General features: G+C 50.5%; 1 protein-coding gene across 1 annotated transcript in view; it reads left to right on the top strand.

Moving 5' to 3' along the window:
• Ltbp2 (latent transforming growth factor beta binding protein 2) overlaps positions 1–12,321 on the top strand; it is a 92,783-nt gene that overhangs the window by 18,427 nt on the left and 62,035 nt on the right. The window contains exon 3 of the mRNA XM_029541020.1: positions 3,474–3,726. Coding sequence (XP_029396880.1) covers positions 3,474–3,726 — 253 coding nt within the window. The remainder of the gene's footprint in view (positions 1–3,473; positions 3,727–12,321) is intronic.

Raw genomic sequence — 12,321 nt, 5'->3', positions numbered from 1 at the left:
TGTAAGCCAGCCCCAATTAAATGCTTGCCTTTATAAGAGTTACCTTGGTCATGATGTCTCTACACAGCAATAAAACCCAAACTAAGACATTCTCCTTCCTACCCACTGATTGGGCAGCCTGACCCTCGAATACCCTCGCTGGGCAGGATTTACAACCATCTCATCCTTTGAACGGCTGATTAGCATCACTTACTTCAGGAAACTTTCCCTAACTATCACTCTATCCTGCCTGAGTAATAGGCTCTGGCCAACATCATGCTTGTTCTGTGGATCTGTGTATCCTTTCTGCATAAGTGCATGAGAGACATTTTCTATCACATCTCAGACCTTGTGAGTGCTCTAAGAATACTTATCAAAGTAAGTGCATGAGCTGACTGGCACGCATCTTCCCTCATAATTTGAATTTTACCATGTGACTTTAGAAGGGCAAACAGGCCTGGAGCCTTCATCACCCACCAGGGCCAACCTGGGCCAACCTGGGCCAACCTGGAATGTGTAGTATCCCCAGGGTTTCCAATGGTGCCTTTGGTGCATAGTTTGAAACCAACGGATCCTATTGTCTTATCATCAGCTCCAAGACTGGGTTCAGAGATGGTAGGAAAAAGAGCAGTACAAGCCCTGTTGGGACTTGGTGGGAAGCATAAGGATGGGCTATTGGGCAAAGATTTGAGTGCTGGCTCCATTATCTAGCTAGGTGACCTTAGGCAAGTCTCTTAATCTCCTCAACTTTCAGAGGCATTGTGGGGAAGATAGGAATGATAAGCATTTCTGCTACAAAGGACTGTAGGAGGATTAAATGAGATTGTGTATATATCAGCACCCACTGGAGAGTCGGTGAAGAAAGATAATGACTGCTTTGTATACTAGGAGCTCAACTGATCGCACTCCTAAGGGCCGACTGTACAATTGGGGACAGAGAGGCACAACATAAAAACCCATCCACTGGATGACTGGTCTGTTCTAAGAGGAGGCAGCAGCCGCTGAAAGATGGGTCACTCTGAGGTGACTCTGAGGGACAAGTGGCACCTAGGCAAGCAGCCAGGTTAGGAAGCCAGAAAGCAAGTTCAGCCAGAGTGGACTGGCTTAGAGTGTTGTTGGCGAGGTCAGAGCTGGGAGGTCTTTAGTTGCTAGTGTGTGCTTGTCTTCTAAGGACACTGAGGGGTCCCAAGAGGGAAAGGCATGTGCTAGAGCTTTGGAGAGTGTATTAGCCAGAGTTCGTTAGAGTAGCAGTTAGTAACCTGTGGGTTGAGACTCCTTTGGGGGATTTGCATATTAGCTATCCTGCATATCAGATATTTACATTATGATACATAACAGTAGCAAATTACAGTTATGAAATAGTAACAAAATAATTTTATTGTCGGGGTCACCACACATGAAGAACTGTATTAAAGGTTCACAGATTTGGAAGGCTGAGGACTGCTGCTCTAGAGGAACAGAATGAATATATGTTGAACGGATTTATTAAATTAGCTTTCACGATACTGTCTGAGTAGTCCAACAATAGCTGTCTTCACACTGGAGAGAGTGACAGTCCAGAAGCTGCTCAATCTGTGAGACATGGTGCCTCAGGGGTCCCCATCTGGCAGTGAAGGTCTAGAGGATTCCTAGGGGAAGCGCTGGCCTTCAGTCCACGCTGGGTTCTGATGTCCGTGGAAGCAGTCGCAGAGCTCAGGAGCTCATGACACAAACCGCGTAGATGACCTCTGCCAGCATGACAGGACAACAGGAAGGCGAGCAGGCAAAACCCAAAACACACACACACACACACACACACACACACACACATACACACAGAGGCCCCACCTCCTCATATCCGGCTACCACCGGAAGATCCTCCCACGTGGAGGGTCTTCCTGGCTCAAAGAACTCGTCCAAGAAAATGCCTTAGGAATGTGTCCAGGAGCATATCCCCCTCTAGACCTGGGAGGGGACTTACCTAGCTGGCAGTCGAGCTGACAACCAAGATTAAGCATGGCAGAGTTCCATCACTGATCCTCCCCTCAGCAGGCTTCCTTGCTTCTAGCCTCCAAGAGGCTGTGCTTGCCTCTGGAAGGCCACTCAGAGCTTTCTAGTCCACTCCCTCTGGCCCACTCGTCCCTCTTCAGTGAAGTGTTGGACTACGTCATCTGAATGGCCTGGCACACCATGTCTCCCTTCCGTCCTGTGGCCTGGTGTTCTCTTGCTTCCTGTTAGCCTCCCTCATGTGTGCAACCTGGATAGGAGAGACGACTTCAGTCTTTTGTGGTGGAGCCCTCGGAAGGGCTCAACAACGACTTACCAAGGGAATGAGAGGCAGGTGGGTGAGGCCTTGCTGTAGACTACCCAGAATGACCTAGGCCATGGTCAACCCTGTTCTCCACGGAGGTCCCGGGAGGAAGAGACCGGCCTTACATCCCAGTGTGGTCCTCTGTGGGGATTTAGGTGGTCTCTGGATTTGGTGAGGTAGTAAAGGCCAGCGGAGAGATAAGCCGTGCATGGGAGGACTGGTGGCTGCTCGAGATGAAGGCTCACGGCAGTGGTTCTCAGCCTTTCTAATGCTGTGGCTCTTTGATACAGTTCCTCATGTTGTGCTGACCACAACCATAAATTATCTTGTTGCTACTTCATAACTGCAATTTTGATACTGTTATGAATCATAATGAAAACATTTATATTTTCCAATGGTCTGAGGTGACCTCTGTGAAAGGATCGCTCAACCCCCAGAGGGGTCGAGGCCCGTAGGCTGAGAGAACCCACTTAGAGGGAGCCAGTTTCTGCTTCCACTCTGTTTCCAAGACAGATTAGGACCTGCTGAGCAGAGTCATCCCATTACCCACACCAGAATTCTTTCTTGCTGAGCCAGGGATGAGAAGCAGGGGCTATCAGAGGGTACAGACAGGCGTGGCTGTGCTGTCTTGAGAGGCCCTGGGGTTTTCCCAGTCTCCTCAGCCCACCCTTGGGATTCACCAGAAAACAGGTCTAGGCTGTATAGCTCATAAGTGACACAAACTACTGGCTCTTAGGCTAATGTTGAACCTTTCCCATAAAGATATTCATTCATTCATTCATTCGTTCACTCAGTGTTTATTGATAATCTACTCAGTAACAATCTTTATTTTGAAGTTTTGAAACTACCAGAGGACACAAAATAAAATGTCTGACATTGGTGTTTCTATAACCCAATAGGAGTGGACATCTAAGCCTAAATGGTTTACCAGGTAGTTCTCTCCTTTCTGGTGTGTCCTTCTGGTGGTGTGGTAAGAGCCCACGCCACAACTCTTGTTCAAAACTCAAAGACATACTCATCCTGGGTGGCAGGGAGAGAAACAGTCCTAGAAGCCCCTGAGGGTAGGTGGTGGGCTTCCCATGTCCGTGAGGGGCTGGACGAGGTCCTCTCCCTAGGGTAGAGGCCCCTAGGGTGTAGTTGGTGGGTGGCTCATGGCCTCACGGGACTCGGCCCTGTGGTCATTGCTCTCTCCCTGTTTCCGCAGCTGTGTGTCAGCCTCCCTGTCAGAACCGGGGCTCCTGCAGCAGACCCCAGCTCTGCATCTGCCGTTCCGGCTTCCGTGGGGCACGCTGTGAGGAGCTCATCCCTGAGGAGGAATTTGACCCTCAGAATGCCAGGCCTGTGCCCAGACGCTCCGTGGAGGGAGCACCCGGCCCCCACAGGAGCAGTGAGGCCAGAGGAAGTCTAATGACCAGAATACAGCCACTGGCACCACCACCATCACCACCTCCATCTCGGTGAGTCTCCTCCTGGGGGTGGGGAGGGTGCTGTGGGGCAGGTGTTTATTGGGAAGGAGGCAACAAAGCTAACCCCTGTGTCATGGGTCTGTGAGGACTGCAGCATCCAGAGTGCAAGTACCAGCTCTCTGTAAACCCCACACTATCCTTATCCTTGTCACAGCTCCTCCAACTCTTCTCAATTTCCCTCCTCCCCAGTGTTCTCTGTGGTGTTGATATGGTCCTTCACACACACATACAGAGACACACGCACACAGACACACACACATGCACAGACGCACACAGAGAGACACAGAGACACACATACAGACACACACATGCACACACACAGACACATACGTAGACACAGACACACACACAGATACACATGAACATACACACACAGACACACAGACATACACACATGCACACACACACAGAGACACACACAGACACACATAGACACACACATGTACACACACATGCACACACAGACAGACACACATGCACACACAGACACAACACACATAGACACACACAGACACACATAGACACACACACAGACACAGACACACAGACACACACACAGGCACACACAGACACAAACACACATAGACGCACACACACAGAGACACATATGCACACACACAGAGACACATATGACTGCACAAGTACATGAGACAGAGACAGAGCCCATTCTGTCCACTCACCACCAAGCTCCTCTTCTCAGAGGGAGGAGGAGGCTCCTGTGGAAAAAGTGACTAGTATAAAATGAGCGAGGGGGGGGCAGGCAGCAATCCCTGCCCTGCCTACCCCCTGCCCCCAGCTCTGACTAGACTTTTTTCCAGCTTAGGATGGGCCGTCTAAACTTGGTAAACTGGTCTCCTTCTCTGAGCTTTTTAGGTTGGTTTTTCCATTCGCATCCACTTAGGGAGTTCTTTCTGAAATGTTGCAACCGACCTCGTCCTGCTGAACCAAGGGGAAAACCGACTTGTCCTCTCCGAGCCAAGAGAACCAGGGGGAGGGGGAGGCTGATGTTGAGGTCAGGTCCTTAGCAGGAAAGGTTGAGAGAGACCTGCTGAGTAGCAGGGGGAGGAGGAGACGCCCAGCAAGTCTAAAGTCACGAGCAGTGGCAGGCTCTAAGGTACCAAGGTTCTGGGGTCTTGAGCATCCAGACATGGGCTTTCAAGGGCAGCCAGAAATGGGGAGAGAGGAGAGATGAACTTAACTTAGGGAACTCCGAGATCAAAACCCAATCGGCATCTAGGGCCAAGGCTTGCAGAACCAAGGGTCTGAGTGGACAATAGAGAAGGCCTGGGATTGGCTATGAGCTGGTAGGTGGGGCCTGGCCCTTGCACTGATTGCTATAGGCTGTGAGTGGCAAGCAGCTAGGCCTATGTGAAGGCACGGGCATGGTGCCAGCTTGAGAGCCACGTTGCCCTCTGTTGAGCTTTTCACTCTTCCTCCAGGTAGGCCATTCCTTGAGCCAGGAACACTCTGAGAGTAAAGACACATTGTCCCTAACATCTCACACCATGCCTGACACACTATAGGTGCTCCATCAATCTGTCCAAGGTGAGTCTTAGGTTGTGTATGTTTTATAACCTAGGGATATTGCCCGTGGTGCAGGAGCTATCAGAGGTCAAGGTCCTGGGTGAGGTCTTTGACCCACAGCGGGGGCCATCCACCCTGGTTCTCACAGACTCTTGGGCCGGAGGCTACTGTGGTGTCCTTAACGCACTGCAGTGTCTAGGCTGGTCCCATCACGTTCCGCCCCGAGGCCTCCATGCGTGAATTCTGGGAGAGAATAAGCACCGCTGTCCACCCAGCTGTGTTGTGCTTTGAGAAGCCAAATCCTGCATGCCTGGTAGTGCTAAACATTTCCTGTGAGCTGGGCCAGGTTTCCCAAGCAGTTGCTGGCCTCTGTCCTGATAGTGGTTTTTGGACAGGCCATGTCTGACCAGACAAAGCAGTGACATGACAGAGAGGACATTCTAGGACAGGGAAGGAGGGGGAGATGTCTGGGGAGAAAGCGCTACAGGGATTGTGATGGCCAAAGCTCTTTCAGAAGGGCACTGGGCAGGCAGAGGCTAGGATAGGAGTATGAGAGGAAGCTGGAGGAGGGGCATGGAGAGTCCCAGCAGCAGGCAGGATGCTCACGGAGGCCAATGTGCCTTGATGTTGCTGGCTGCAAGGCCTGGAGAACCTCTGCCGGCTTCAGGCTTCTGCTCTAAAACTGGGCAGAAGGCCTGCTCACCTACAAAGCCACTGAACAAGGAGGCAAGGCTGGGTAAAGGAGGCAGGTGGGCTGTGGGGAACTGCTTTAGAGGAGGATCTAACCTTGAACTTGTCAATGCGCCGTGTCGACCCACAGTCTGGAGGGAACATCTCTTCTGTGGTCCCAGGTGATATTCGCTCAGGCTGCTGGTCTGTGGGCCACCGTACAGAATCACCGCTTAGCGCCTGGGTTTTGGATTCACTGAGCCTTGGCTCTTGTTCTGAGTTTACACTCAGCATCTGTGTGACATTAGCACACATCCTAATCTCTCTGAGCCAGTAGCCTCCGTCTGATGAGATTACCAGAAGGATGAAATGAGATCTGCTGGGTACTTGGTGTGGTGTGGTGTGGTGTGGTGTCTGATTCTAGTGGTTAGTATGTTAGCCGTCAATGGGCAGGTTCTTTTTGCCATGAGAACTTAGGTAGAGAACAGAAAAGTGGTGTGTGTGTGTGTGTGTGTGTGTGTGTGTGTGNGNGAGAGAGAGAGAGAGAGAGAGAGAGAGAGAGAGAGAGAGGAGTGGGGAAGAGAGGGGGAGAAGGAAAGGGAGGAGGGAGTGGGGGTGAGACTTGTTCTGGAATAAAATAAGGGCTCAGATTCAGCAACCCAAAGAGGTGCAACAAACAGCTCCACTAGGGGTAGCTTTAGCTGACTCGGGGGTAGGGTATTTACAGTAGGATCATTGTTACCATCTACACAGAAGCCAAATCAGTGGGAAGGTTTTCTTCTCCCAGGTATAACTACTTACTGCTCTGAAGAACCTTTCTTTCTCAAATCTCAGCTGAGAATGTCCTTTCCCTCCCGTGTCCCCTTTCTGGCTGCTTGCTGGGGGCAGTTCTGGAACTGTAGAAAGGCCACCTAAGGCTTATAGGGAGTGCTTTGTCCCCTCCCCTCTCCACTACCCTAGCATCTCTCTGGCCAGAAGAGACGCCTAGAGTGACCAGGCTGAGTTGTACATCCTGTGGCCTAATGCAACTGATGGGTGATTCTAGATTTGGCTTCTTCCCAGGAGAAGTGAGAAGGGAGGGCTCTGTCTCCCATTTCAAAGCATACGAAGCACTCTGCTTCAAGATAGTTTTCTCCAGGGAGACTACCCCAAAAGGGGTAAGGACTGCTGGGCTTTTGTAGAGTTAGCATATACCCAGCTAACAAAGACACCTGAGACTTACAGTGTCTGGGCGCTCTGGGCAGGGCAGGGCTGGCCTTGGGATGCACTTGTGCAAATTATAACAAGACTAGGCTTGTTAGGTGATACACACCTTAAATCCCAGCACCTGGGAGGCAGAGGCAGGTGGATCTCGGTGAGTCCCAGGCCAGCTTGGTCCATATAGTGAGTTCCAGATCAGCCAGGAAGACAGCGAAACCCAGATGTAGCCCAGGGCATGCAATCCAGCTTTGAGCGCAGGGCTAGCGAGCAGACATATCTGGGCTGAGCATAGCAGGAGGAGATCCACTGGCAAGTCTCAGCTCACTCAGGAGGGCAGGGGTCAGGGGTCCTCTAGAATTCCACTGCTCCATTCAGGAAGCATCTAGTCAGGGTTCACTTCCCACAACCCCTTCTTCCTTTCCCCCTGCCTGTAAGTCCAAATGAGGATATCTGCTCTAAAGAGACCCCCAAATCTCTGATGTGTATTTCTCTTTTCTGAACACCTCTCAGAGCTCCAGAGGGGATTGTCGGGCCCCCAGCTTTGGTTTTAGAACAGAACTACATAACGTTCTCCGTCACTACGATAAGAGACCTGCGTTAGTTTAACCAATAAGAAGAAATGGTTTACTTTTGACTCATAGTTTTGAAAGTTCTAGTCCAAGACTGAGCAGACCCACTGCTTCAGACCTCTGATTGCCCAGCCAGAGAGAATGTGTGAAGAAGCAAGATGCTCACTTCATGGCTAAGAAGCAAGAGATGAAGAGGAAGATACCATGGTCCCAAATCCCCTTTGAGGGGATAGCCCCTCCTACCAGTGACCGAAGGACCTCCCACTAGCTCCCCCCTCACCACCCACTAGCCATCTCCCCTTTCCGAAAATTTCTACCAACTCCAAATTGCACCACCCTGGGGAACAAGCCTCAAACTGTAGGGAGACAGTTCAGATGCAAAGGACAAGGGCTCTTCCTGCCCCAGCCCCAGCCCCAGCCCCAGCCCCAGCCCCAGCCCCAGCCCTTTAAGAATGCTGAGTTGAGCTATTGGCCTCCTACCTGCCCACAACCTGCAGCTCAGTGGTGAGGGCTACAGCTCACCATTACCACCACCACCGCCACCACCAGCACCAGCACCACCGCCGCCACCACCAGCACCAACACCACCAGCAGCAGCAGCACCACCACCACCACCAAGACTCTCTGCACCCCACCATGTTTCAGACACAGTGCTACAGTGCTAGTTGACCCTCCCTGAGACCCCTGCACGAAAGTCTGCAGCTTAATGACAGCTAGGAAATGGATGTTGTACAAATGTCTTTTGGTTAAATGCCTTTGGAGTATAAATGGGGACAAGGGGGGGCAACTCCCAGGAGCCAAGGGTAAGGAGGGTCCCCAGAGCTCCTTGCACCTTACCAGAGGGTCTACATTTCTGCCTATTGTGGTGGATGTTCAGGGTAAGGTAGGGAGGACCGGAGCTATGCTTAGGGTGATGTTATTGCAGTTTAACTGTGATGTGGTGGTTACCGGGAGGTTGGCAGTATGTCTCTGGTATGGCATTAGGATAAGGGTTGAACCTTAGGGTTGTGGTAAAGCAAGACTGAGACCGTGGGTCTTTGAATGCAGGGTGGCTGTTGTTTTAACCTACTCTCTGTTGGAGTCCTAACAAGGCTGCTAGGTGCTTTATGGGTTCCATCTAACCCAGTCCTGGGCACAGGAAGGCCCAGCAGTTGTAAGTGAGGCTTGTAAGTCAGATAGAGCACTGTTTCATAGGATTCTGCTCACCAGCTGTGGGATGTGGTAGGCATTTTTTTCACTTCCCAGAGGCTCAGTGTAATAAGCGGTTCTACTAATTCTTGACCGCACTGGGCTATGGGTTGAAAGATGACAGACCCAGGAGAAAGTGCTGAGCCACAGGGTTCTGGGTGCAGTGCTCCACAGCAAGGAGGGTTTCTCGTTTGGATCTGAGTTCCAGTGGGGGAAAGCTCTCTGGGGACCGTTTAATAAAAACTCTGTTTACAAGGTGTGGGCAGGGGAGGGAGAAATGAGAGCGGTAGAACTCAGTAACAATGCCTCTCCTTTTAAGGGACAAGAGGCAGTTGCTAGGATCCACAGTAGCATGCTGCAGGACCAGGCTGCCCCCAGGGACTAGTCCACACTGCTTCTCTGTGAGGCTGTGAGAAGAGGGGGCCTCCACTCATGGAGCCTCCTGCTCTCTGACCTCTTCCTGGAACTCCCCATTGGAGGGATATCTGGGGCTACCCAGGCAGGTAGATAAGCCTCCAGCTCACAGAGCAGCCTGTGTCCTGTGAGCAAGCTGGCCGCCAGTCTACAGTGAGAAAACTAAGTAAGGGTGACCCTCATTAATGGAAAAACACACTTGCACTTGGTGGACTGAAGTCCTCCAGGATTTTCATTTGGAAGGGCGAGGTTAAGGAGCAAGGAGGAAAGAGGGAAGGAAAGAAGGCCACAGCCCTAGGGGTGTGCTGTGTGACCCAGGCCTGGGTGGAGGGCGGCAGGGAGTTGGTGCCTCTGGAGACTGCTTGGTGGGGGTTTCCCAGACTCCTTTTGAGCTCAGGGCTCTTACTGCTGTGTCAGATTTCACCTCTTGCCAGGCATGTGGAGGAAGTTTCTGATTTATGGGCCCAGTAGTTTTTCCAGTTACTCAATCTGTAAAACTGCCATCAGTTCGTTCACCGGGCACTGTCAGAAAAACCAAGGAGCGCTTCCCAGGTGAAAACTTGCTTCGGCGAAGTCCGGTGGCCTTAGGGTAAGACACCTGTGCTCAGTTCTAAAAGACACACTTGTTTCTATGGGTGGCACTCTCGGGGGGTGGGGTGGGGAATCAGTACTGTGTCCCAGCTGACCCAGCCACAGTGGATCAGTTATACACAAACACAGACAGACAGACACACAGGCAGACAAACAGACAGATACACAGACAGACACCGACACAGACATACACACACAGACACACACACGCACATACACACACACATGCACGGGAATGCCACCTCAAGGGAGCACCTAAGGGAGAGCAGCCTAAACTGAGCAGGATAATTTCCTAGAAATGAATTAGAGCCCAGGGGTGGTATGCAAATCCTTTTATAAGATGTCGACCTTCCAGAATCAGAGGTATGTCTGTATGGGTCCACTTGTCTGACTGCAGATGACAGTGACAGTGCTAAATGATCCCCAGCGATGAACTACGAAAATGTGTAGTTCCCCGTGAGCCGCCGAACTGTGGTTTTGTGTTTGTGATTCATGGTGGAAGTGAGTAGCTGTGGCAGGCATTTGGGGGAGCTTTTCTTCTTCTCATTTCCTCCTAAGAAAATATTTGTGAAAGGTCTAAAATTCAAGGAAGTTGAGTGCTTCTTGAAGGGAAAAAATCCCTGAGCCTTGCAAAACAAAGATTATAAATCAAAAACTCTGGAGCTCCCAGCCGATTGCCCACACAGCGCTTTCCTGCTGGCGCCTCCGCTCTGACCACAGCTTCACTTGTCCACCCATGTGCCCTGGGTTACATCACAGCAACTTGAGGGAATCTGGATCCGAGGGCGAGATGGGGTCCTCTGAGTCGCCAGAGAGGCTGCACCCTTCCAGGGCCCCTTCCTTGGGAATAGACGGCTATGCCTTTTGCAGTCTGAGATGTGACAGCAAAAGGGATACTGATATTTTTGTTCTCTTTGTAGTCTCAAGGATAGATGCTTTGTAGATCTTAGCAACTTCAGCAAAGACTTTATTTTTTTAACTATTAAATCAAGAATGTTCAAAAAGAAAAAAAGAAAAAAAAACAAAAAAAAGAATGTTCGCTTTCATTCAGCAGCTGTAGTTTCTTTTTTTTTTTAAATATTTTTGTATGTGGATGTGCTGGAAGGGGCATATGTGTGCTTGTATGTGTGGACAACCTTGACTGTGACATCACAGGGACTATCCTCCTTGGTTTTTGAGACAGAGTCTCTCACTAGGACATGGGGCTCACCCATTTGATCAGGCTGGCTGACCAGCAAGCCCCCAGGGATCTAACCTGGCTTTGTGTCCTCGGTATTGGGCTTACAGGTGCACAACACCTTCCTTACCTGACTGGGTTTTTTGTTTTGTTTTGTTTTTTTGTTTTTTAACACAGGATCTGGGGCTCACACTCAGGGCAAGCTCTTTATAGATCAAAACATCTCCCTGTCTTTATGGCTTCTCTTTGTCACCTATGCATTGCCCACACACATTCTTCCCTACCATGACCGGGATTAAGAAAATGAACCATCATTTAAACACCATGGTAACCATCCTGAGTTATTTGATGACCAAAACAGCTACTAAATGGCTTACTGAAGATACCACCTAGAGGGTATATACACTGGGTAGAAGGACAACTCACACTCTGGCAAGTACAGAGAACGTGCTGAGAGGGTCATTACATTCCTTGGAAATGTATATAATTTAAAACTTAAGAGTTGTTTCTGGAGTTTTCCCCTTAATATTTTCAGACTAGGGTCCATCCTTTTAGTTGCAGCTGACAATGAAACTGCGGAAATCCACACTGTGTTATAGGAGAACTACTGTGTTTGATCAAGATGGATTCTGTAGGGAGAATCGTTTCTCTCAGAGAGTGCCACCTCCCCTCAGCCACCCAGCCTGGGACAGCAGACAGCCAGAGGAAGAGCGGCTCCCAGACAGTCTCAGCTTGTCTGGCTTCCTGCGCTAGGATCAGAGAACAGTGGTCTTTCAGCGTAAGCAAACATCCTGTTCCAGTGGCCGAGGGAGGCCCAGGCCTTGACCAGGTCTCCAGCAACACATCTGTTTGTACCTAACAACACATCTGTTCGTACCTTTGATCCTTGATGGCCACTCATCTGCCCTATAGCAACCCATCTTAAGAGGGAGTCGCTCCGCAGTTTCATCTCCCAAAAGATAGCTCCAACGAAGTAAGCTCTAGTGTGAACCAATTCTAGTCATCCCTCTGCCATGCGTCTCTGTGTCCTGGGTGGATTTTTCAGGCTAGTTAGAGGAGAGGATGCTAAAAAGGGGGATAATGTTTAAGCAGAAGCTGACAAGGATCTTGCTCAGGCATTGCCTGCTTGCCTTCCCTTCAACCTTCTGTCTCTCTTCCACTTCTTCTTTGCTTTGACATAACACAGAATGCTGGATGGCTTGGACTGAGGCCCATCTTCTAAGAGCTGCCAGCAATCAGAGGAAAGGAGCCGGG

Source organism: Mus pahari, chromosome 7 (assembly GCF_900095145.1).
Source record: "Mus pahari chromosome 7, PAHARI_EIJ_v1.1, whole genome shotgun sequence".
Classification (NCBI taxonomy): Eukaryota; Metazoa; Chordata; class Mammalia; order Rodentia; family Muridae; genus Mus; species Mus pahari.
The sequence above is the reverse complement of the archived record's forward strand: the minus strand, read 5'-3'. Positions and strand labels throughout refer to the sequence as shown.